The sequence below is a fragment of the Tauraco erythrolophus genome, chromosome 9, assembly GCF_009769465.1.
Source record: "Tauraco erythrolophus isolate bTauEry1 chromosome 9, bTauEry1.pri, whole genome shotgun sequence".
Classification (NCBI taxonomy): Eukaryota; Metazoa; Chordata; class Aves; order Musophagiformes; family Musophagidae; genus Tauraco; species Tauraco erythrolophus.
Window position 1 is genome coordinate 8,627,562 of NC_141473.1, and position 27,288 is coordinate 8,654,849.

Consider the following 27,288-nt stretch of genomic DNA (forward strand, 5'->3'; position numbering starts at 1 on the left):
ACCTCCTGTATTCCCAGGATTAGCTGACATAATGGGGTCAGCGCACTGGTACAAGTGATTTAGAGAACACCTATTGGCAGGTTTTCTTCTGAAAAAGCAACATATTTAATTCGCTTCAGTAGTAATTCTGTTGACCTAAAGAAGTCTTGTGTGCTTTGCATGTTCAGGTTAAAATCTGACAGCCAGGGATAGTTTAAAGTTTCATCTTTAATTTTAAACTCTTAATTTGGGGAGTGAACTGAAGAAAATTCTGTGTTTTACCAAAACAGGTACTGCTTTGTCCATTGATTTCATTGACATTCATTTCAGTGAAGTTAATGCTTGTTTGCTTCAGCATCATGATGGGAGTGGGTCCTCAAAAAATATGGAAGTGTAAAATTCCCTGAGACCATATTAGTTTGCTGCATGGCTCTGGCACCTTTCAGACAGAACCAGAGAAGTTCAGGGACAGGTTTGGGTTTTCGGTCTGTATGGCAGTCCGGTGTTCACAGGCAGTCCACTTGCATCACTGTGCAAACAGTGGACCTCAGTGCCAAAAGGCTGCTTTGCAGTGAGCGTGTGCATACATATGTACTAATGGTATGATGTGTAGGCTGCTCCCACTCAGAGCAAGGCTGCACTTGGGTTCTTCACCATCTTTGCCAAAGAATTTCAAGACCACACAAGATAGATAATTTTCAAGCTTGTTGAAATCCTGCTGAAGTTAAAGATCTGATTAACACAGCTGATTAATTTCTAAGTACAGAGAGTCTTTTGCCTCTCTTTTGAACATCAGAGGAACAGTTTGAGGATGTAGCCAAGTATCATACCCTATAGGCTCAGCTGCATCATATTAGTGTCAGCGTTGCTATGAGACATCAGCCATCAGTAGTCAGTAGAAAATTGTTCTCATTTACCAGCCTTGGTTGAGCTTCTTAGTTGAACATCGGGGCCCCTTGCAAGATCAGTCACGATTTGTGGAGTAAAATACAGGCTAAAACTTTCTGACAGTGTAAGTCAGCACGTCTCTGTTGTCATCGTCAGAGCTACACAGATGTACACTGTTCAGTCTTTTTGGCGTGTAGTGCTCTCTGTAAGACCAGACCTTATGCTTCGTGATCAATACTCTGATGAAACATTTTTAATGGAGGAATTTGGGTGTAATAAACTTCTGATACTGAAAGACAGCAAAATGGTTAATTTTGCATATTAGAGTTACAGTTTAAACTATGCTTTTGCTTAGCATGCTTTTTGTTGCACCAAAATATTGTGCATGTGTACTGCTGGAGAGCTTAATATTTTAGAATTATTTCGTCAATGATAAAATATTTTACAGTTCATTTAAAAAAAGTTTTAATAGTCTGAGCATCTTTAGTGTATTATACTAATATAGTACTTTATAGCAGACTGTAAAACTCCAAACTACAGTTTTAGGAATCATGCAATTTTGTTTTATAGTTTAATAATTGTTCAATTGAAAATGAGTATGAGGTTACTAAAATTCAATTTAATGACTTACAAAAATACAACTTTATTAAAATGTACTACACACCTTTACAGAAAATTAAAATTTCTGTGGACGGATTATAGTTCTTATCCTCAGAAAGAATTTTGCAAATTATTGCTACTAAAAGCAGATGGGGCATTTGTAGTGTTCCCGTAAGCCACAGTTGTTTCCACGTTTCACATCAGTATCCTCTTATAGGAATACCCACAAAAATACAAAGTGCTAGAATAAACAGGAATCAGAAAATTGGATCACATCAGATAAGCCAAATCCAACTATTCATAGCCCATATTATTACTTTATGTCGTTCTTCATCATATTAAAGGTATTCCTAATGTCAGCCAACTTTAGTTCTCAATCAAACATCTGGTCCACCATGTATTTCCCGTTCAAAACAGATAGCTCACTATAGCCTGCAAAAACAGCCATAAAATGGAGTACAGTATTATAATTTAATTTTAAGGCATAACTATGACTAATAAAAATTCTGGGTCATTGCAATGGTAGATGTTTAATCATATAGTATTTGGAAGTGTAGTTCACAATATATTGTGCATTTATAGGACTTGACAAAGTGCTTTGTTTAAGACATATTGTTTGCTCTTAGCAAATATTAGGTTTTAGCCATGACTCTGCTTCCATTTATGCTTCTGCAAGGGAAAGTAACTCTGGTTACACCAGCAGGCTGACCCTGTCGTAAAGCAAGTGCAGGCAAAAGCAATTGTGCCACCTGGTTTCTAACGGAACGGAGAACAAGAATAGAATCCATGAAATCATTAGTACTTTATATTTTAACTGGAATAGCTTACAGAATTCCTACTTACAGACCAGAATCCTGGTCGTACTAGCTATTCCAAAGGCTCATGATGAAAAGGTACTCCTGACCTTAAAAACCCAATGAATAAGAGTTGACTTCAGTGAAGCTAAGATATCACCTCAAAGCCTTTATTTATTCTGAAAACCACATACTATATTTGAGAGCTCTAGAAACAATAAATAATTTACTATTTAAAACTATGTTAATGCACTGTTATTCTCAAAAAGTTTATGCGCAGAGATACATGAGGAAAAGCAAAGTAAAAGACTGGTACTATCTCAGATAATTGATACAGTTGTCAATACAGAGACGTTTCTTTCTAAAGCGTGAAAATACCTCAGCAGTCACCAGAATACATCAAAATTTAACAAATAAAATCTTTCTTCATCAATTCTGCCACTTTGAAAAGAACTGTTATTTGCTAGACAAGCAAAAGGATTTCACAAGACTATTATAATTGAAATGTATTTTTAAACCCTGTTATTGAAGCGGGTATTGATGTTTTTGTTTTGCAGTGCGACTGTTTAAGACAAATGACAGTGCGGAGGCTAAATAATTTTGGATAGTGAAGCATTTTAATCAGAGATGCATACTGTTTTACAAATTACGTGCCTTCTCCATCTCGTGGGAGGATGGTGCAGAGGGGGTGAGAAATCAGGGGAGCAGCACAGCAATTTGCTGCACAACCTCCTCGTTCCATGGGAGAGAAGACTCGCTCCCAGAGGTGGACCCTGATGCATTGTGCACAGTCCTGGTGCAGGATCGTGAGGTCTGCCTTGTCTCATGTCCTGCACCCTGAAGTCCCCAGATGTTGGAGAGAGAGTCCCAGGTACTGGAGTAGGGTTGTGAGGCTGCCCGTTCCAGAGTATTTTTCCAAAATCTTTGTTCCCCAGTATTTTTATGAGTCCTTGGGTATATGAGTGAGTAGAGAAGAGCTCACAGGTGAGTACTGCATTCAAATTGCACTATAGTTCTCTGATTCACTGTCACCCTTGTTGGCTCTTGCAATCTGCTTGCTTTAGGCACTTCGGGACACTTCTGTGCTTCTTAATGATGAACAGGTTGTTTGCATAGATTAGCTATCTATTTCCTAGAGCACACCAAACCTATTCTGTTGTTTGGAACAAGTGGTTGATTGTATTTTGTCAACTGCTAAAACAAAACATCGATTAAAGTTCACTGCCTTATGCTCACAGCTCTATCTGATTTATTTTCAGTCCAAAATACTTTTAAAGGTAAGAATTGGGTAGTATGCAGAAGCCACTGCCTTGTTGTGGTAGGTCCCAAGCAGTTATCAGGCAAATAGAGTTCTCCACAAACCTCAGGAGATTTGTGCACGTTTAATTGTCTATTTCTTGGTAGCTTCAAGTGTTCAGATTGCTTTGTTGCTGGTTATAGCTGAATCATTATGAATGAGACAGTAACATTAAAGCATTTGAGGAAGGTGTATGAATTTGAGTACTCCAATACTCAGAAGAATAGAAAGGATAACCTGATGTTACCCACTGAATGAAAATGGGCTTGAAGGCATTTACCATATTCTCTCCTCTTACGCATCTTGCTGAACATGCCAATTGTGGAAGTGGATGTGGCAGCTTTGTTCATCCTCTTACGTTCAGTCTCATGGCAACATTATTTTTGCTGGCACAGGTAACCTTTCTTCTGGAGGTCTAAACATATCTGCAGTACAAGCAAAGAAAATCACGCTGCTTTTAGAGAGACAGATTCCCTAAAATTTGTACATGGATAGCAGCTCTAAACACAAAGATCCTCTTTAAATGCCTTCCTGTACTCTGAGAAACCCTCCCTATTGTTAATAATAGAAATTCAAGAAATACACTATTTTATCATGGAGGAAAGTTCCCCTTCAGAAAATGGTAACCAAGGCTAGTTCTGCCTGTTTATGTGACGGGAGTTGTTAGACTATTAGTTTCAAAGTACTGGCATATCTACACCGTATTTCTGAAACCTCACTTCCAGTTATCCATTAGCCATTATTAGATCCTTTTCCTGTCTGTCTTTTCCTCTGTTTTTGTTTTTCTTCTCCTCCTCCTTTCTTCTTGCAGATCTGGTCTGTAATTTTGGGCACTCAACTACTTCATAGACTTATTCTGGTATGAAATCTATCAGTATACATTTTTCTATATTCCCTCTAGTGATGTAATGGCTAAATGCAGATTCAGAGGGAAAAAAAGATGGCACAAGACTGAGCAGGAGGGAAGTTGAGCCTGTATGGCACAGGAGGAGTCACCATGCCATCACTGGCTTGGCTGCCTTGGAAGCTACAGTGGGGAAGGGGGAAGGGGCTGGGGGTTGTGGCCATCCTGGTGTGCAATTAAGAGATTGGAATAGCCTGTATTTTGATTTGGGAAAAAAGTCTGAAGCAACCCTGCTTCCTTATCCTTGATTAAAGAGGATACACTTCCTTCCTCTGCCAACAGCAAACACAAGTACACGAACTATGTTTATGCATATAAAGTCATTTGAGTCTAAAGAGGCAATCACACGACCTAATCAAATTCTACTTTTGTTTATACACTTGTAAAAATGGAGTAACTCCACAGTTGGTTACGTTGCAATTATCTTTAAGCGTACGTTGTAATTATCAGTTACTCCTTACATATATATACATCATTCTTTGATATTTCTGTGTAGCCCATAAACTAATGTTCTTAAAAAGAAACTACTCAGTCTTGCAGTTATTGTGCAGCAGATATGATCAAAAGCATTTCCGTAATAATAAAGAGGATTTTTTAGGAATAGTTTCTTCCATGTAACCAGCAGCAAGTGAAATATAGAAAAGCCCAATGGAAATTAGAATACAATAAGTAATCATTCTAAATCATACATTGGTGACAAGGCAGCATAGCTGCAGAAATAGTATACTGTTGAAGAGCTAGAATTTGGAGCCTTTTCCATAGCATGTTTAAATTTTTTGAGTAGTCCAATCAAGTTTAGAGGATACAAAATGAAACACAATCTAACCAAATTGGCTGACATATACACTTAATAAAAAAGCATTAATGATAACAAAACATCTGAACATAAATATATTTTTGTTCTGCTTTTGACCTGTCTGCTGTACAGTCTTCACTGTACATTAGTAATCAAATACTGGAAATAAATCACATCCTTTACCTCCTAATTACATTTTATCCCTTTGGCTCCTAATCCACTGTTTTACCTGAGTAACAGATTCTACGTTGCCCTCAAACTATCTACTCTTCAGCGTTGTTCAACTTGCTATTGAGTTCCAGAACATGAGACGCTGTCACCCATTTCAGTTCCTTGCCTTCGAAATCAATAGGAGTTTAAAATATTTATTTTAGTCTTTACTTTGGAGGAGAGCCTAACTGTTTCAGACCAAACTGTAGTTCCAATCAGTGGACTTGGCCTATTAATCCCACCTCAGGTTAAGTGCTCCTGCGTGCTTAGCTCTTTCTGTGAGCCACAAGTAAACAGACTGACTGTTGTGCATAATGCAGGGTATTTTTTCGTAGACTCACTCAGCATGTGTCCTAAAGAATTATAGGATTATCCTCCCTCATGTCTTTCTTAAAACAGAATTAGGCATTCAGGGCAGTAATTTACTAAATGCTGCATTACATGGTACTACTATATTTTTCCAGATTGACGTTTTCAGAAGCCTCAAGTCGCCTCTAATTCAAGGCTAGATAAGCATTGCCACATGCACATAAACATTTGGATGTATTGAATTCATGCTCGGATTTGAAATGTGTGCATTCAAATTTGTTCTGTACATGGCAGGTAAGACGTGTGCCAGGTAGGATCTAAATAGCTACCTGCAGTCGTAACTACCCAGTTTGTGCAGAGAGGTGGATAAGTGGGTATATAAATTAAGTGTGCACAGATGAAAGCAAAGCAGTTACAAGTGTCTGTGAAAACCCATTCCTAAATTTGTGTCTGCACAAATGTAAAAAAATGGCTCGATCAGAACTTTGCTAATCAACAGTTTTTAGTATGTTTTTTACAATGGCTTGCTCTCCTCTAGGAAAAGTAATGCATTAACAGTTGCATGTATCCGAGTTGTTAAATTCCTGAAGACCATTATATGATGAATTCTGTGTCAGTATGCTGCTCTGCACACTTTGGTCATATATGCACTGTAATTATCTGGTTCTGAGGGCAAATTTAGGTATCTGCTCCTGTAGGGAACTAGCTGCCTGTATACAATTTCAGAAGTCAAATGCAAATTCAGAAGGAAAAATTGTCCCTTTTTTCATACTGATTTTGAACTTGATTAGTTCGACAAATTCTTGCAACTATTTGCAGAATCATGCTCTCATCAAGTGTTGGCCTAACCCCTATTACTTTTAATTAAGATTTCCTGATTATTCCTAAGGATTCAGTCACAGTTATTTGCAGGTGAGAAATTCAGATTTTTAAAGGCACAACTGAAAAGGTTAAAAAACACACCTGGTCTCTACCCAGAGAACAGCTTAATGAGGATACTTAGGAATCATTAATTAAGCAGAGGCTCTTCACCTTCAGGCTGAGGACTGAGATACGATGTTGTATTTAGTAGCAGTACCGCTCTTTGGGAAGTGCCCTTATTGAGGGAGCTCTGCTCTTTGGAGGCTGAACTGGTCGCCCTGGATCCACATCACAGAGACAGCCCCTGAAATACAAGTCATGCTGGCTCACGTCAGTGTAACAGAGGACTGGGCTCTAGTGTTCCATGAACATGGAAAGAGAGAAACTGGCAAAGTTGCAGCTCCAAATAATCTCTAAGCCAGTGAGACGCATCTGCTCATATGTACTCTGCAAGTCCTCATTCATCATCTGCTGCCCTTTTTATGTACAAAGCCTGTTGTGGTGCAATTACATTCGTCCATGCGCAGCATATCAGAAATGCAATGTCCAGTGCTGTTCAAGTGGTTGCTGAGTGTGAGCAGCATTGTAATATCCCAGATCCCTTTTAAGGATGCTGTTCTCAAATACTAGAGGCTAATTCCATCTTGGCCACTGATCATGGCATCTCGTCAACCCATTAAACTCACTTCTCACTGGGACAGCTCAAGGCACTAGTGCAGTATCAATGCCAGTGTGCATATGCAGCCTGCATATACAATATGCATACATTAATATGCAGTAAACACAAGTCTGCATTATACTCATCCCTCACCTCAAGTAATACTGTCTTAGTTCTGACTTTCCGCCCACTAGTCTGGAGTTTGAAGTAATACAAGAAGCCATATTGTTGCTGTAGTTGACGCACACCCAGATGTATTTTTCGAGTGCTTCCTCTCTGGAAACATGATGACAATGAATGGACACTGAAACCTGCTAGTAGTACAAAGCTGATGTTTGTGAGTGTTAGATGCATGAGTAGGTAGATCACAAAAATCCTACTCCTCACTTGGTGCTGTTTTCTACTTGCCTCAGCTCAGTCCAGAACTATTAATAAAACCATTATGGACTCAGGGAAATATTTGCTGCCAACCATCGTCAATCAAGATTCTCTTCAGATAGCGCTCTCAAGATGTTTCTCTAGGTGAAACCTTCTAATCTGTCTCTTGAGTCCACTAAAGGATGTTAAAATTTGGTAGCATAGGGCACCTTCAAGATTTTTCTTGCTTGCAATGGAATTAGAAAAATCTGAGGATACAGGAGGACCGTCCATTTTTAACAGAGCATCTCATCTCACAGAAAGGGAAATGAAGGGCATGGGGAAACATCCTGAGTGCTTTGCAGCATTATAAACCTACATCCTATTAATTCCTCAGTCTCTTTGATGAAGTGCGCTGCCTGAGGTGCAAATTAGGGCCAATTTTGTGCATTGAACCTGTCCTCTTAAGAGAAGAAGTGCTCCAGAACCGCCTCCTCGTTTCAAAAATACTACAGAATAGTTGTCAGTATTGACCTGAGCTAGATAAAACTAGCTCTCTCTGAATACAAGGCTGTATGTCCCATTAATAATCCCCTGAACTATCCAGTCTGCCACAACATAATACTTCAAAAAGCAGGCAAACTAGTCACAATAGATCTTCAAAGCTTCTTCTGGTTTAGTATGGAAACCTTACAAAATACACCCCACGTAATCCTGTTGATCTCCATTACTTGCATTATTAGCTGTCGCCTATTTGTATTTTCTGACTTATTGAATGTAAACATAAAAGTAAGCCTTCTGTCCTTCTGTGAATGATTTGTGTGATAAAACAAAGCAGGATTATGTCCTGCGAATACAATTTTTGCATAATCTGATAATTATTTGCATAATCTGGTTATTATAGGCTCAGATTTGTTTTAATAGGGTTGTAATTGTTGAACATCTAACATTCACAGTACTTTTTGTGTCTAAGAAATGGTTTCAGTGATGGAAAAAATTTCTCAGTGCTTCTTACTGAGCTCAAATTTGATGCCATATATGCAGATGATATTAGGAAGTTACTTTTCATTTTCACTTGCTGCTGCCTGGCCAGTGGAAAAATTTCTGTTGATTCAGTGGGATCAAGGCAGTAAAGAATAAGGCGCCTTTCTAATAAGGTCACGATTCTGCAGATTCCTCTTACGTAAGAGTTTCTCTGCTTGTTTGAATAGCTTCATTAACTCCAGTGAGGAAGGCCAATGTGATATCATCCATTGAGTATAGTCCACTATAGTATAGCCCATTAAAGAGAATCAGTATTAGGATTTCACTCCTTGTATTTTTGAGAAGGGATGATTTTTCTCTCCCTCACTTCAGCAGGGGAAGAATGAATGTAGGATGCTACATCAAAGTCTCTCGCAAGTATTGAGTTTTAAGATCCATACTACAAGGGCCTTTTAATAATGTTTAGGAAGCTGACAAGACAAACCAATGTCTAGCTTAGCTAATGGAGATCTGTGGACAAGACCAACTGGATATCAATTTTTTTTAGACATGACTTAAATCCATTGAAACATATGCTTGTCATAGAAAATAAAATGCCAACAATCAAAATTGTATGATGTTAATTCACTTTTAGAAATTAAAATGGTATCAGAATTTATTAATCAGGAATACCAACAGTGAATTTGAATAGCTTTGTACAAAAGTATAAAGGCATACGTTCTAATGAAAATAAAAATAGATTGTTACAGACTCAGCTAGCAGCTGTGCTTAAAGTTGAAATTGTCTTACAGTTCACATTAAAAAAAATCTGTGTTCAATGACTTTAAACTTTGCTAAAACATTAACTATTTAGGTGAAATTTTTCATGTTATGTGTGTGACTGTGGCTGAATTTTGGGGAATAACTGCCTGTCAAAACCACAGTATGCCATAACCCATTTTTGTTGTAGACTCACCTTGGTAAATTTGATTGCATTATTTTAAAAAAATTCTCTCTGATATTTTCATTCTGAATTATATTTTCAGTACTAGAAAGGAACATGGATACTGAGGCAAGTACTGCAACAAATTCACTAAAATTTCAGCCCTGCCACTTCTGGGGATACATCTGTTCACCTGCAGAATTCAGCTACAGGATTAGAGGAACAAGGAGAAAATGCTTTAAATTTTTATTGCGGTGGCACTTCTGGAGAGCAGATTGTGCCAAAAATGCAAAATTCACCAATTAATCCAAATCACAGCTGTTCAAGATTGAATTACTTTAAAAGAAAAAAAAAAAACAACCAGTCTCTAAATCATGTCGTGATTTAATGGAACTCGGGTGCAGGCATGGGCACGTAACTGCAGACGTAAGGAGACTGATATATTCAGCCTGAGATGTGTAAAAACAAAACTGAGAAGGGGAGGGCATAGCTGTGTGATGGGTGCCCAACTAAGTGGCTCGTTTCTTCTACCTTTCTGTGCAAGGTTACTTTAGTATCTGCGGCCTTTGCTTTGCCTCCCTGTGATTGCAGCGAAGTCGCTTGCTGTCTGAAGTGTTTTCGAAGCCCTTTTAAGGCTTTCTGCATTTTCTTCCTGTGAGTAACCACGCCGGTGCTCACAGCACACACGCGCACGCGCATATGGTTAATGAAGAGAAAAGTCTTGAACGTTTCTAGTTGCTTAACCAAAAGCAGATGTTCATGGTCATTCTCTTCCCTTCCCTTTTAAAATTTATGAGTGAACGCAGTGCTCAAGAAACCGGCAATAATATCAGTTGCTTAAGGTTGGCATAGCAGGAACGGAAGCTTCCTGCAATGCTCAGCGCCCAAGGCCTCGTGCAGACTGGTGTTCAAGCAAGCTTGCCTGATCTTTCCTTCCAGCTTCAGAACCAGAGGACACCACCCCTGGTCCTGCTACCCAAGTGCGGAGGCACCGCATGACCTTGTTTTCTTAATCGCTTCCACCTCCTGACAGCTCGGAGCTGGGCGTCTCACGAGGCCGGCGGATGCGGTGCGAGCATCCCTGCCCAGAGCTCTCCCTGCAGCTCCGCTTTCAACAGGAGAGGCTCCCGAGTTTTTCTTAGCAGAGAGTCCCGGCCGCACAGTGTCCTGTCGTCTCCTTGGTGCGAGGGAGAACTTGCCTGCGGCTATCAGGCGTGGTGCGTGCCTGCCTGGCGCAGAGCCGCCCATCGCAGCCGCCCTCCAGCCGGCGGGTACCTGCCAGGGCACACCCGGAGGTGCGGGGCACGGGGTCAGAGGCACTGCAGCTGCCTAAGTACGGTGCTTCTTTTCAAGGCTCATTAGTGCAATGCAAGCCTGTACTGTTCTGGCTGAGCTGCTTTTAGTCCCCCAGTAGCCATGGCTGACAGCTGCTCAGGAGTGTTTACACCACACTCCACTGCACCACGTAGCCCAGTCTAATAGGGGAGGTAGGTACTTCGCCTGCTGCCAAGCAGAACAACTTTGTTTGCATATTCGGACACGCAAGGGCACACACTTCAGCCTGGAGAAGTGTTGTGGGATCTGTAGTTCTTCAATGGCTTACCTTTGTTCAAAATTAAAAGCTGAGCATGTCTTCTAACTGGGATTGTAATGGCTTTGTGTTTATGCTGCTTCTCTTCAGATGCCGTTCAGCACGCAGTGGCCAGATGCTACCTGTAACTGCTGCGTATGGCACTGGGTTGATAGCTGTGGTGAATCACTAGGCAAATGGATTTTAAGAATAAAATCCCAAACAACTTGACTTTGGATTATGTGGCTATTCAGTTTTATAACTAGAGGAAAAAAAAAAAAAAAAAATGTAGGCAGCCTAAACCATTGAGATATCAGCCCAACAAAACTTATTCTGTCTGTGCTTTTTAGTATTCTGTTTTCTGCTCTGCCCTTCTTAATGCAAAAATATTTGCTTCAGGCAAATCCATAAAAAGACCGTATTAGGAGAATTGCATAATATCCCCTAAAAATAGGAAGCAGGAATCTAGGACTATAGACGTTTGTTTTACTCGGATAAATGAATGATTGAACATGAAAACAAAATTGTTAGCAAGTTACTGTACTGCCATGAAAGGTAAGTCAGTCAGTTCAGTTATCTTGGCTGGGTGTCATATTTTGTGCTGTGCTCACTGGGAGACTAATTGCTTGAAATAAATATTTGAAGATCTCTGTGTCTGGTCCTTGTAAGCCGTGTGATCAGTTTGGTGTTTCTGATAGGATCTGTTTTTTATAAAACCTTTAAGATTGCTTTTAGGCAGTTTTTATGCCATGTCATCTCAGATATGTAAGTGCAGTGAGAGATGGGGCTTAATTAGGTCTCATCTTTACTAACATAAGGATATGGGAATGGTCCAGCAATAATTCATGTGGGATAGGTCAACTTTCCTTCTTTCCACATTTGCTTCTGCTCGTTTTAGGAGGATTATTTGCACTCCCCACCACCACACTCCCCCAGTCAAATTTTCTTTTAATTTTAAGATTAACGAGGTTGGAGGGAGAAGGTTTTCCTCTACCTGTATTGGACTTTATCAACTAATAGGCCTGTTTCTCAGATTTCTGAAGTCGTGTCTGCCACTAAGTATGTTTTTGGCTATAGCTATCAAGAGACTCCAGTGTTTGCACTGGACATCTGGTAGAGCAGAGATAATTTGATCCATCATTACCCAGTGGTCTGAGGAAGAGATACCATTCCCAGCCCACCTGGGCCTGTCCAGAAGAGACTGGACAGTGCTCCCTCGTTGGTGACCAAACAGCCGGAAAGCTGGCTTTAGCAGAACAGAGACCTACACGTGTCCCAGCCCCTCTTCTTCCCAGAGGATTCCTCATGGCTGCCCTGGTGTGATTTCTTTTCAACCCCGCTTTCCTTCTGAAGGAATGCTTGTAAATGTTCTCAGGAGACCCACCATCCCTTTTTTCCTTTCTTTACCAGAGAAATCCTCCCTGCTTTGAGGTTGCCCTCTGTCCCTTGTTTCTGATGCTGAAGTGCTCAAAACCAGCAAGAATCTACTAATGTTGAGGGATAAGGAGACTTTTAAAATGCAATGGCTTAAGAAAGTCAGAGCTTTGTGAAGGTGGGTCTGCCACTGCATGGCATTGCCCACTGAGCAGCTTGTTTTGGATGGGGCCTGACTCATGGTTTCTGAAAGCTTTAACTGACAAACCAGAGGGTGGCTGGGCCCAACGACAGTTGGGGCATCCTGCAGTGCTCAGGACTGCCTGGGGTCTGCCACCCTGCCCAGGTGGAGCAAAGCTGTGGGGGGAAAGCCAGACAGGACCCCTGTAGGAGAATGAGGACAAACTGGTTTTAGGACAGGTACAAAGCTATGGGGGACTTAGGGCTGGGATGTGATGGGATCTGAAGGGACTGGAGAAGGGAAGGCTCCAAGGAGAGCAGTCTTCCAGTACCTAAAGGAGGCCTACAAGAAAGCAGGAGAGGGGCTTTTGACAAGGTCATGTAGTGATAGGACAAGGCGCAATGGCTTTAAACTGAAAGAGGGGAGATTTTGATTAGATATAAGGAAGAATTTTTTTAGAATGATGAAGTGATCAAGGCCAGGTTGGATGAGGTTTTAAACAACCTGATCTAGTGGAAGGTGTTCCTGCCCATGGCAGGGGGGTTGGAACTAGATGATCTTCAAGGTCGCTTCCAACCCAAACCATTCTATGATTCTATGATTCTATGACTCACTGATATACTCTTGATTGCACTGTGCTGCAGCCTGTAAAACTCTGTGTGTGTTTCCCCAGTGCGTCTTTGGGCACAAGGGGATAATCGATTTGCTTTATTTAATGTCTCCCAATGGAAAAACTTGTGATTTGATTCTTACTGTGCTGGGTGTTACCTACATAGTTTGGAGCCTAGTGCCAGCAGTGTCATGGTAATGCTTGTTTTTAAAAGGTGCTTTCTTCAGTCTACAAAGTGGGATGACAGCACTGTAGTGCTTTTATGCAGAATGATGACTGATAATTTCATGCCCCAAGCTTGTATCTTGAGGGCTGATTCAGCACAGAAAGAAAAAAAAAAAACACCAAAAAAAACAGCAGAAAAAAAATCTGACTTTTTTTTATATGTTTGTGCAAAGCTGATTGTTTCTAAAGCCTAAGTAGCTTTGCACTTTGGCTATACGGTCTGGGTTTCAAAATTACTCTGTACTGAATTGGATCCTTATTTTAGTGGCCTGTGTCTCTGACCTGTACTTTGCTTATCTTCCCTGTTGAAAGCAATTTATACTCCAGCATGGCACGGTACTACTGTGCTAATAAGAAAATACTATTGACAATTGTGATAGATGCACCCACCGCTTAGTGAGTGCAGAAGAGTTAAACTGATTGCATTTTTACAGTCTGAATATTTCTCTGCTTATTGTTTGTGTCCTGCTGTTGGAAAAACAGGTTAGTTGCGTAGTAAATCTCTAATCAACACAAGAGAAGAACAAAAAGAACAAGCACCCTCATTTGTTATAGCTACTTCAGAAGCGTGGTCATTTGAAGGATGTATTCTGGGAGATTTGTCCCTCTTCTTCAGAGAGGCTTTTTAATATGGGCATAACTAACCAGACATCTCAGGAGAGAACAAAGGCACACTCATTAAAATTAGCTGAAAAAGCAACCCACGTAGCAGAAATCTGTTGGAACGATACTTCTGTTTGCTCTCATTGTAACGTCTAAGCAATACGTTCCATAAAGCACATAAGGCCCAAAGTGTGTAGCTAACAGCAAGGGACTGATTTTGGAGTTCGGATGCTCATTCGGTGCCCGTTTGCGTTCAGGTCCAATGTATTCAGTTCCCTTTACATCCTTCCACTTCCCTCCCTCCAAATTACAGTTCGCCTCCGTTTGGAGCCGTCCCCAGTCAGACCTTTTCCTTGCTGTGAGTAACACAGATACGCATGCTGTAGTGGGTATACAGAAATACTGCTGGGTGACGAGCCATAAATAATGTGCGTACTGACTCCTGGTGAGATACTGCTCCGGTGTTTAATGCATTTATTAACCATGTAGTGCTGTGATTTGTAGAAGCTGGATGCATAATTGCAAGATAGCATTTCTGGGAATAAATCCAGGGCTATACTGTCTGCAAAAGATGGAGGGAGAGGGATTTGGGGGATGGGAAGCAGAGAGTTACTGGGTTTGGGAGCATCTTACGGTGGGTATTAGGTGCAAGACAAGAGGAGACTAGGTTAGGATGTGTCTGAGCAAGGACATATGATTGAACTCATCTAGGAGGAAACTTAGAGGTTGAGTCCTGCGTCTGGAGGAGAAATATCTCTACAAGCAGTATTCTTCTGTTTTTTCAGAAAACCACCGGCTCCCCTGGTCCTGATTGGCCTTTCTTTCTAGGAAAGAAATAAGTAAAATTTTGCTTCTAATCATGAGAGTTTTTCCTTTTGTGGGCATGCGGTTTGTTTCTCTACCAGCCCTGGATCAAATCCAACACTTTAGTTCTAATATTAAAAGCTAAAGGTTGCAAAGACCAAAGCAAGGCTTGTGTGACTAATGTACAGGATACTGAAGAGCTCATCAGGAGGTGCATGAATATGATTATCTCTAAATATCATCTGTTGCTTGTGCTACCACAGTGATAAGATTCTCTGGAAAAGCAGATGTTCATTTTTACAGAATATAAAAGCTTAAGTGAGTGCAAGGTTGTTGGCAGTACGGGGGCAGCTTTGTCAGAGTAGCCCACGTTGCTGAATTAAAGTTCCCTGCGAAGCCGGGGTGAGTGTCAACCCGTCTCACTCAACTTTGGTTTACAGTCAGAGACGTGTCACAGCTGAGTGTGTAAGTCATTAGCAAATGCTATTTTACCTCAGTAGAAAAGATCTCGTACCTCTTTCCATATGTTTAACCAGTTATTTTAAGTTGCTTTTCTTCTACTGTTTTTTTAATTATTATTTTTATCAGCCAAGCCCTGCTTGTGTTTTGGTTAATGAAAAAAATCCCATAGATCTTTTTGCCACTAGATAAGAGCTTTATATTAAAATTCAAAAAAACAGAAGTTTGAATACAGACTTATTAGCTGTTTGTGTGTGCTGTTTTCTTCTGTGGAATTAGGTACTTCTACCACCTTGAAGAAACCTTCTTGCCTTTATGTTAGGTGTGTAGGAGACCTGAGATGGGGGTTGGCAGTGAATCTTTGGCATCTTGCATAATGAACAACTCCTATTTCCCAAATTTGTTGATGGCATAGGTATTGCCCGTCAGAATTGTCTGCAGCTGTACGTGATGGGCACTCATTTCTTTAGTTTAATTTTTTAGGATAATGGAAGAAGTTGTAAGGTAAATATCTGATGACTGAGGAGATTGTTCATGATTCAAAGGCATGTCTCCCAGTCTGGTTGTATTTCCACCGAGGCTATCAGCATAACATCCAAGCCCTAATTTTTTACCTCTAATGAGGTGTTCACTCACTGTAGCACAAATACAGCAGTTCTGCTACGTGCAGAGTCCTTTCTGCCTAACAGTAGGGCAGGAAGAATTTTCGATTTAGATTTTAATTGCAGGACATACACTTTCCATAGCACTCTCTTCAACTCATAGGTGTTTTTTTTTCCTTTACTTGTGATTTAGTGATGCACTGTTGTATTATAGTGGTGCAGTCTATGCCAACATTTCCATTACAACCCGTTTTTACAGGTTTATAACTCAACAGTAAAAATGTACTCTTCCAATTTGAAATTTGGCATATAATGTCTCATCTCATCCTCAAAATGATAGTTTTTTGTTCCTCTCCACCTCTCCCCCCAGCAAAATGCGTCACACTTTTGCTGTATTTTTAAATGGAAGATATTGTCCTTTTCTGTTTTGATAAGAGAAAAGCCTGCCTGATTATTAAAATTACTTTTCAGTTCTAAGAAAGGAGAACTTTATAATAGAGGATGCGTGTGGATAAGTGTTGTCGATGTTAGAATGACTACATTAAGTATATGAATACAGAGAAGTACTACCTTCCAAATGAAAGCTAGGGAATATTGATCAAAATGATTGAAAAGCTTTTTTTTAATGTTGATTTTGTTTCTAGCTGTTGATTTTACCCTTCAAATAGTGTTCTCAAAAATAAATACGTTTTAGCTGCTGTGCTCTATTGTTTATCAGGCTGAATGAAGTAGAAGACGACTCTACCGCATATAGACAAAATAATGATATTTTTTCTCATTTGAGAAACACAGTACAGAAGGAACATAAATTCCAACTTTGGTCTTGAGACCAACTACTAAGCGTAGACTTGTAGTTAGCACAGTGTTAGGCATCCGAAGCAGGCGTAAGCAGCAAAGCACAGTGTTTCCAAGAGAGAGATGGTTGTGTGGATTAGGAAGTCTAGCCCTGAATGACAAACTAAAACATGAGGCTTGTATGGTCTTTAGAGTTTATACTGTTAAGAGCTGAACATCTACTCACACCTTCTTTGAAGCCTCACATTCCAATGCAATGTAGTATGGGTGTTCAGGATATAAGAAAAACAGGATTGAATTCCAGTTTCTCGTTCTTTACTCGTCTCTGTGGAGCCAGCCATTTAGGAGTTGAAATCTACCCACTTGCCATTAAAAGAAGTTTCCTAACCTGTGTGAATACCACCACCGCTGCAAACATGGCGGGAAGGATTCACTGTGTTGCTTCTTCTTGTAGCAAATTTACTTCCAGGCATTTCTTTTTCCATTTAGATAGTTAAATTTATGCTTACCATAACCACTTTAATGGTACTAATTAGAAGGAAGGGTATGTAAAAGAGAGGGTGTTTATTAATGAATTGAGCTATTATTTTGTCATATATTTGAAACTATCAACTATCAACATATATGCAGTATACATTCTTACTATAGCTAAGCTGTCTTTCCTTTAAATCACAGCTGCTTTAGTTTTTCAGTTGTCTTTAATATATCTATTGATAAATAGACATGTTTAATGAAAAGCAAGGAATGTGCTTCCTAATGAGAAGTTCAGTTCCTTCATTTGGATTCTAAAAACAGTAATTAGGTCGAAGACTGTTTTGTATCCATAGGCAGCACCGATGGCTCTCAGATAGAAAATAAAATAGCCGTGTGTGAGTGTAAAATCAGAATGCTCAGCACTTCCTCAAATCAGGTTTAGTCCAGTCCATCTCTGCCAAAACTGGTGGAATTCTACAGTGTAAAATGAATTGAACACAGTAAGATTCAGATCCACATTTTTTGCAGGAAATAAATTTCAACTCCAACAAAACTTCCAGGAAGTATCAGATGTGCTCAGTGCAGTCAGTAGTTTTAGTGTGTAAACCCGAGTTTTCTGTTATAAGACTTGATTGTACGTTTAACACTGGTAGCTCCTATAAAAGGAGCTGTTTACATTTCTGGAATATACAAAGAAAGAGAGAATCACTGAAGTACTTAAATCAGCCACAACACCATTTATTGAAAGTATCTTCAGCACCGTGGTAATTGCTATTACTGTTATACAAAAGCAGAAAAATCCCAGCCCAGTCATGTTCACTTGAGCAATGGAAATATTAAAACCACTGTATGATGCAAGACAGAGCGCACACAGTTGCTTTCATTTTGTCTGATGCTGTCATCAGAAATGTTTCTTACTTGAGTCAGTGTGGAGAGCAGATAGTAATAGCAACAGGTGAATGCTCATCATAAGACGTGGCTGAAGATATATCCGATTCATTTTTTAGGCTTGGACCATCTAAAATATTCCTGCATTTAATAATATTCCATGTATAGTAATCAGTGAATGCAATGTAAACAAACAGCTCAGTTTTAATTACAGGTATATATTTTAAAAGACATTAAATGTTCTTTTTGAAACTTTCTAGAAGAGACACTGTGGCAGCCATGCAGTGTATTAAAATTACTGTTATATTTTAATAATAATATGTGGAGAAATTTCAAGAATCATTAAGGATGAAATACTCCTGTGTTATGTATAATTTCCTAGAACTGAGGCATATGATAGATTTTTTGTTAATATGCAGTGATGTTACGATAATTATTAACTATCGTATTTCATTTCTTCTCATGAACATCTAGCACCATTTTTAAGGGGCCACAGAACATAACATGTTCTCTGCAGCTGATGGCACTCATCATTGTAATTACTAAGGACCCGTAGCTGACTGTTTGAAGTTTTGCTGTAAATTCAAATCAGAATGTGAATGTTATTGGAAATCATGCAGTTCCATTTGGAGAGTTTATTTGGTAATCATGTGCAAATCACTGTCAAAATTATAGCAGTATGACAACCCACGCGAATTTATCTAATTGTTTTGTGCTGCTGTATGTATAAATTGTACAGGGAATAAATTTTGCATTTGTTCATAGGCACAGAAGAAGCGGAAATCCAATGAATCTGTAGACACAGAGCTCTGTCTTAATGAGGTAAGAGTGTGGATCCTGTATCTTTCACATCCCAGATGTCTCCCCATAATACCAAATGTTCAAACTCTGTCAAGATTACAATGGGTTTACCTCACCCTAAAGTCTTGTTAGTATCGTTACGTTTGGATACCATAATGTATTAAAGAATGATGTTATTCAGAAATCTGGAGCTGGGCTCAAAGTGGCCTCGGCTGACTCTGTATTTTAATAGCTCCATAGTACGTGTTTAGGCAGATCCCATGGTAATTACCATTGCACCTAGCAAGGATAATGAGTTAATAACCTGCAGGAACACAAGATGATATGGTCTTTAACAAATACACAGAAACATACTGGATATCATTCTGTGGCTGACAAAAATGACCAGTTTAGGGCGTGAAATGGTGTTCATATCAGGAGATGAGGTGCTCATACATCAGAAGACAGATTGACAGCCCCAAGAGACACAAACCTCCCAGCAATGCTTGAGTAGTCTGCTCAGCCCAACCTCCAAGGCCTGCTTTCAGACATAAACATTACATCAGTTTCCATGTCTGTCAGTCCATATCCTTTGTACTGAATCTCTCAGGAAGCTTAATGATTAGTGATGTACATCAATTGATTTTTACAATGTGGAAGCACGTAGCCTAGGCATTGGAGGAAGACCAGCTGTACCGGCATAAGTCACCAATTAGATGTGACCATATCTTTCAGATTCTCCTTCGCCAGTCCAGATTTGTACAGTTCTTCTAAAAAATGGCAGTTCTATAGTCCATTCCTAATTCTCTAGATTCTATTAAGAATTTCCTGTAAATGCTAGAACGAAGCCTAATAACATGTGAGGGAACAATGCAGTAATGTTAACAAATCTGTTGGCATCTTGTGCTGGCTAAAAGATCTTTCACAAAAAGATCCTAGTAACTGTAGCTTACTGTAAGAACTCCTAGTCTATCTTATTCCATACTCTGTCTATGACAGTTTCCAAAAAGCAGATGCCCAGGGTTGAATATAAGAAAGCATATCGTGATAATTCTGCCAATGCCTCTATTACTTGTAACAGTTTGCATCTCAAGGCCTTCCAGTTAGCTAGTCCTAGCAAGTGATAGCAAAGTGAGGGAATAGTGTGGAAATTTATCCATGAACGCCTCTCTGCCTTTATAGACAGACGTTCCTGTGGAAACTGATGCTCTCTACTTATTCTTTGTATCTGCTTTTCTGGGTAATTCTAGCTTGGCCCATTGCCTTTCCAGGATGGAGCGAGGCTTGTCCCCTTTGTAGAAGCTGCATCCTTGGAGATTTTAAAATCCTGAGTTGACAGGGTCTGAGCAACTTTGCATGGAGTAGGTTGGACTTAGAGGTCCGTTCTAGTCTAAATTGTTCTGATTCTGTGATTACACCTGTTTGGTTTATGTTTCAAAGTGAGGATGCAGAGAACCTGTGGATGCCCCATCCCTGGAAGTGTTCAGGGCCAGACTGGATGAGGCTTTGAGCAACCTGATCTAGTGAAAGGTGCTGCTACCCATGACAGGGGGGTTGGAACTAGATCTTTATGGTCCCTTCCAACCCAAACCATTCTACGATTCTATGATAAGTAATGAGAAATATTGCCATTGGACCTCCTCCTTAAGTAGCTCACCACAGTCTGCCAGTCTATACTGGTGTATGCGTACTGCTTGATTATTGAGGCAAAGAAGACAAGGCATGTAGATAATGCATCAATTAAGGGAAAAAAACTTGAGAAAGAAATTTTTTCATAAGCTAGAAACCTCTTTCTTTTCTGATCCCATGTATTAGATTTTATCTATTGTTATCCAGAAGTATCTGGTTACCAAAGTTGTTCTGTTGACTATGCAGAAGTTGCAGTTTCACTGCAAGTCCTGAATTGGCTTTTTGAAATAAATGGGCATGATAAACACAGATTGCTAAAAAAATTGCTGTACTTAACAAGGGTAGGTTTTATACATGGAACCATTGCTAGAGTAGGAAATTTTTAATGCTTTCTTGTTTTTTAATTGTGCTGTACTGGTGGTTTTATCCTTTAAACTAAGTTTAAAACACTGACACTTTGGCATCTGTTTTTATATCTTTTGTATCTTTCAATCTGTGACATTGATAATGTAGGTAACAGTGGAGGGTGGGACATGAACAAACAAAAGATTAGTTTCATGATGTAGATTTAAATATTTTGCAATGAATATGTGTAACGGTGACCAAGGAAAGTATTGTGTCTTGCAGAATGCTATTGGGAAAGACAACACAGCAGGAGTCTCCACCAGTCACATATCTTCAGAGAATTCGCTCGCTCTTCCTACAAGCTTCTATCTAAGCACATCGCTCACTCTGATGACACTTGCACTCTCAATTTGTTTGTTCCTAAGCTCATCAGTCGTCTTGTAGCTGCATTACAAAAGGACATGTAAAAAAAAAAAAAAATCTGTTTCCTGTCCTCTGTTGTTTATCTGGAATTCCAGGTCTGGGAGCTAAGCTGAGGCACTCCTGCTAGAACAGTTTCAGTCAGCTGGAATTATTTTTTTTTCTCTCTAAAAAAGCTTCTTGTGATATTTAGAGGCTTTGTGAAATACTTGGTGCAGTGCTACATTCCAAACCCAAAAGGCTTTTGGGCATGCAGTGTTTTAAGGAGACAGTGTGTAAATTTGCCTGTAAAGCGACCTGGTTGGATTATTTTAATAATAGTTATTTTAATTCTGGCTTTTACCCAAGAAAGAGGATGGCAGTTTTCTTAAGATCCTATTTATCTCATTGAATGGTTTTGGTTTTCAAATTGATTGAACTTCAGACTATCAAGGATGCCAGGCTGTTGTCTAACGGTGAATGTTCTCCCAGAGAGTGGACTCTATGAAAGTTCTTCATTTGATAAATTGCTACTGATGTTAAACTCTTTCAGTGTATTAGCATTTTCCTCTTTAAATGTTTACGTACTGTAAGTGATTCTGCGTTCCCTGCTGAGAAGCCATTATAATTCGCATACAGGTATAATGTACGTCTTTCAGTTAAATTCTCCTAAAAATAGAGTGTGGCATAGACCTTTCTAACAGTACATTTATTTTTTAGTTATAATCATCTAGCCTTAACAAGGGTGAAGATTCTTTAAATTAACAAGAAGCAGCCATTGTGAAAGCTTGATAAAGATATATGTCTTTAAATTTGAGGATAAGCAGTAGAAACAAATTTTGCTACAGGATTTCAGCTGTACAGTCTATGGTCTTCTGTGCTTCCATTGTGATAATATAGTCCAGTTATTATACTGTTTGTTTAATAAAAAATGACATACAATTTATTTGCTCTACTAAACCAGCATTATCTGTTTATACAGAGCTGATAACGTCAGCTCAAAAAGTTACAGGAACGTCATGCCTTACTTCTCTTATCACAACCTTGTAGAGGGAAAAGAGGTAGTGGGATGTCATTTAAATTGTGTTTTATTTCTTAGACTGCTAAAATCAACACAAAAGGACGGTTGATCCGGTTACAAGGCAGCGTCATGCACACTCACCCACGTGACAGGCTTTTCTCACCCTGGTAGTTCCTCCTGTAGACCTTGGCATTGCTGACATGATGAGCTGTTTGCAAGACCAGTTCCATAAATTATTTTAATGGTTTGGACAGCAGTATTGCCAGTATACATGATTTGACTGCTTTGGTTTTCATTCAGAGACACTGACAGCCTGTGCTGGCTCGTGATGATTTTCTGCGGTATCTAGAAGGAATTTTTTAAAGCTTTAAATGTCATCAAATAGGCAGCATTTCTCCTAAGGGCTGTCTCTCTACCTTACTGTGATGGCTTGTTGACTGTTACAAGCAGTTATGTCTAAATGACCAACAGTAATCAGTTTTCGTTTCTATTGAAAGCAGAAGATAACTTCGCCAAGCAAGGAGTTCATCAAGTTGAATTTACGGATTTACATTGAGACTTACACAATTATGCCCCATCCTGCTCTGAAATGTCCAGATCGGTTATTTGCAATGCAACTAGAAAGTACAAATTACTGTTTTATAAACTGCAGTGAAGTTTGGGAGTGTGCAAAATACACATCTTACTAAGAAATTATTAAACCTATGGACAAGTTCATCTTTTGAGCTTTTTCTTAGCTAACAAATAAACACTTCCATAAATTCTGAAATTCACTTACGTAGTCTTGATTACGGTCACATAATATAGATTTCAACGCGCTGTCTGTGTGATAGAATTCTAGGACACTCTGTGCCACTGAACATAACAAATTAGACAATATTACTCTTTAAATCTGTAGTGATAAGAAACTGCAAATTACTTCCAAAGGCGTCAGAGCTGCTTTTGGAGAAGAAATATATAGCACATCATTACCAGCAAAGCCCATGTGGTTCCTGTTGCTCTTCTTGTAGAAGCTAATCAAATTATTGAAAACTAGTGACAACAGAAAAAAGATTATGAGATTCATGATTTAAAAAATAAGTCAAATTCTTTTATGTCAAAAGGAGTTGATAGGATAACCTATTGAAATGCTAATGAACATAGCATTAGAATTCACAAGTCTGACATTATCCAATTAAAAAATATTTTCAAAACAAATTCATAAATATTACAATTATTAAATCCATCTTTGATCCACAAAGCTTTCTTTAAAATATCATTTGTATTCAGCACGTTAAACATTTTAAGCAGTATTGAGAATTTTAATAACCTCCCAGTATAGTACATACTTTTTGAAGGTTTTTTACATTCGGTTTGATTACAGTATCTCTATTACATTTAGTACAAATTATTAGAGCTTTGACACTGTGTGATCCAGAATAAAAGCTATTGATCACTTATACTGTAAACAACAACCTAATTAGGTTCTGATTACAAAAGAAATTGCTAGTTTTCTGGTTCAATGAGAGTTACCTTTGGAAATACAATTATGTATGTAGTAGTGGAAGAAATGGTGTTTTATGCAGCTAGCCATGTTACCACGAACAAAACAGAGCACTCAAGCTTTTTTTTTCCCTGTGTAAATTAAAAGCATACTGAATTCTTAATTTAAAAAAAATAAATTGCTTATTAAGCAGACAAGAGGGAAAACAACCCTAAGTGTTTGCCACTTAATGAGGTTTTTACAGGCATCACCATGCAAATATTGGAGGATTTTTAGAACTTGGTCGTGGTGTGGATGGTGTCAATTTAGCATGGTGACCTTGTCAATGCAGTCATTTGCTACAGTACTGAAGTATGCAGATGACTTTATTTTTTTTTCCCCTTCCAGTCACTAAAATGCCATGTGTTGAATGCTCAGTGAACAAACTTAGGCTGGGCTTTATATAGTCCTTTCACACATTAATTTTATCAATATAACAATAATATAGGAACTGTCCAAATACGGGATGTACCTACAGATGATCTACTGTTTAAATTGTAGATTTAACCAATTCACTTGTGTGTAAGTTAAATCATAGGCTACCCTAAACATACAGAAATCATCTTTTTCATTTAACACAACAGAGCAGACATTGTCATTAGTATTATTAGGAGTGTGTATACTCTGCTGTGTTAAACAACCTGATTATTTGGTTTATGTTTCTTCTTAAAAGTAGTATACACACAAAGATCAAATTCAGAGTGAACTGAAATATATGGCTAAGATTTTGCACTATTTAACATAGATCTTAATTCCACAAGGTAGTCCAACAAAAAAGGCATTGAAGATGAACCTTTCAGATATTAGTGAAAATAACAACAATTGAGGCTTTCCCATGCCCCAGTACAGGAGAGCCAGTGCAGGCAGTGACATCCTCCAACGGGCAGCAGTCCTACGGGAACGTCTGTGCAGTGGTTTGGTCAGTAAGGAGGAGTGGAGCCCTCGTTCCGTTGGCTCTGCTCCCTGAGATCCCAACTGCTTCAAGAGAATGGGGAGAGAGGTACCGGGCACTGAGCAGGAGCTGTCCATCTGTCTTCACTGGGGCACTGGCCACTCTCCATTGAACGGTTTCATTCCCACTGTGTCATTTGGAAGAATCAGAAGGAACAGGAATTCTTGATCATTTCAAATCATTATGTAGACAGACTCTGTCTGAAGACTTATTCCCAGTCTTTTTTTTCAATTGACTTTACATCCCTCCAAGACCAAACCTTTTGAATACGAAGCTGTTCACAATTTGAGGGATGTTGCCGTTTGAATCAGTAGACCGAACATGAAAATAAACATCTTTGCTAAGCCTGTGCAACTAGGCCAGAAATGAAGAAAACAGAGAAGGAATCACCTTGAAATCTCAATCTAGTTTTAATTTATGATTGTTGGCTTAATCATGACGATATTTTCATGGAGAAGAGATGATGAGAAACCAGTGAAAGAGAAGAGCAAAACTCAGAAAAAGTTCCCTGAGGGGTCGTAAATTTTGTGTATGTCAAGTGACAGGAGTACCTCATACTTGGCACTAGGACTCATCGAAATAAAAGAGCTGGATTCTGGATTCTCTGCTGGAGACAGCAACTCCTTCAGAGCAAGCAGTAAAAGATGGAAGAGTGAGCAGTTATTTGTACAATAATCATAACTTTCTTTTATGAAATGCAATTGCTTGTCTTCAACACCAAAGTGGATCTACCTCACTGAAAAATGTACGTTCACTGACAGGACTTCTGCATTAAAACTGTTCTGGGCTAAAGAGGCCCCCAAGGTTGTTTTATACCCATAAGGTTAGTCAGATTCTACCTGATGTCCCTGACATCAAATAGAAATATATTTGCTTCTGATGAACTTGGCAGAGAAATTAATCCAGTGACTTGTTAAATATTTCTCATCTTTAAATATTTGCTTTTTCTTACCAGCTCAGTTCCTTCTGTGACATTTCAATTATTGGCTATTTCAGCTTCTCCTTTAACTTTGGAAGGTCATTTTCTGCACACTCCACGGTAATCCACTTTATAGATTTGCCCCAGTGTTTGTTTTTATTTTAATTACAGACCGCTTCTGAGAAAAAGAATGCGATCAGGAATATGTCTCTGCTGAACAACCAACACCTTTACAGGGGGAGGAAATTGCAAGTTCCAATTTTATCTGTTTACCACCGATTTGACTAGAACAAGCTAAAACATGATGTTCCTTTTCCCCAGATGGAATTTAAGATTTAGTTTGGTACAGAATAAGGACTGAAAAGTTTGAAACTCTCATAATCTTGTAGAAATATTTAAATACTTCTAATGTATTTTCCAGTTGGAATTTCAGTCAAATAGATAAAGTCTCACTAAGTAGTATTTTTTTTCAAGAGTAAGAAGTTTCATTGGGAATTTTTGATGGGTCCATTTTTAAGGTAAAATCAGGGAGGATGGTGACTTCCATACACCCTTGTTCCATGTTTTCTTCATCTGAGTATGTTTGCCCTCAGGGGACGGTTATGCTTGATAGATACATATTAGGTATGGTCTCCTCAATAATCAGAAGCCAAGTCCTGCAACTCTACTCAGATGCTCCATCTCTTTCATCATTCATAAAAGCCAGAGCAACAAATTCAAGATGTAGCCTAAAGATTATCTGAAGTTTAAGAGAGCAGAGAGTCAACCAATTTCTCAGTAACATTTCTTATCAGTATGGATTGTGGTATTATAAATTGTACCGTCTAGACTAGTCACTAAAGTTCTCTGAGCACTTTTAGCCGGAGCAGCTGCAGTTTCTGCTGTTTTACCTTTGCCAGGTGCCAATAGCTGAACTTTGCCATGCACACACTTAGAGCTCATTGCTGCCTAGCTACAGCAGCCACACCTGATCCTGCTTCTGCAAGGGTTCCCCTTCGCCCATTTTCCCCTGCTTTAAGTGATTCCGACACACTTTTATTCTTTTGCACTACTTTTTGATCTGTCAAAAGGAGAATTTCCTAGAATCCAGGAGAAAATGAGTCATAGATTTAAGGGCAATTTTCTTCACATTCCTCCTGCCAAAATACCACAATAATGGACCTCTTACAGACTTCTATCCTCCAAAGCATTGAATACCCCCTGCCCAGCACTTTCAGTCCTTATGAAACTGAGCAGGAGGTTTGGGGATTCAGCTTCCAGTATACGAGGCCATGTCTGTTTTCAGTCTTCTTCAAGCTATTCATTTGACAAATCGATATTATGGATAAATATAAGTAATTAGAGATGGTGTCATGGCATTATGCTACTCCCCGTGTTGGCCAGCTTATGTCAAGCAGTTTTCCAGCATTGTTACCAACGATGCAAAGTTCCTCATGGCTCCTTCAGCTGGACATTGCTTTGACAGTAGGAGATGACATTCAAAGTCTTGCTGTTGTAAGTGCAACAATGTTATGCCTTTTATTGTTTTATTCTTGTCTGAAATACAGCCCTCAGCCCACCCTTTTCTGAGTTCATTC

General features: G+C 39.2%; 1 protein-coding gene across 2 annotated transcripts in view; it reads left to right on the plus strand.

The window, feature by feature from the left end:
- GFRA1 (GDNF family receptor alpha 1) overlaps nt 1-21,342 on the plus strand; it is a 140,324-nt gene extending 118,982 nt beyond the window's left edge. For both annotated transcript variants that reach the window (XM_086616576.1, XM_086616577.1), the window contains exons 8-9: nt 18,910-18,966; nt 21,181-21,342. In XM_086616576.1, the coding sequence (XP_086472702.1) occupies nt 18,910-18,966; nt 21,181-21,342 (219 nt within the window). The remainder of the gene's footprint in view (nt 1-18,909; nt 18,967-21,180) is intronic.
- Nucleotides 21,343-27,288: the final 5,946 nt, after the last annotated feature.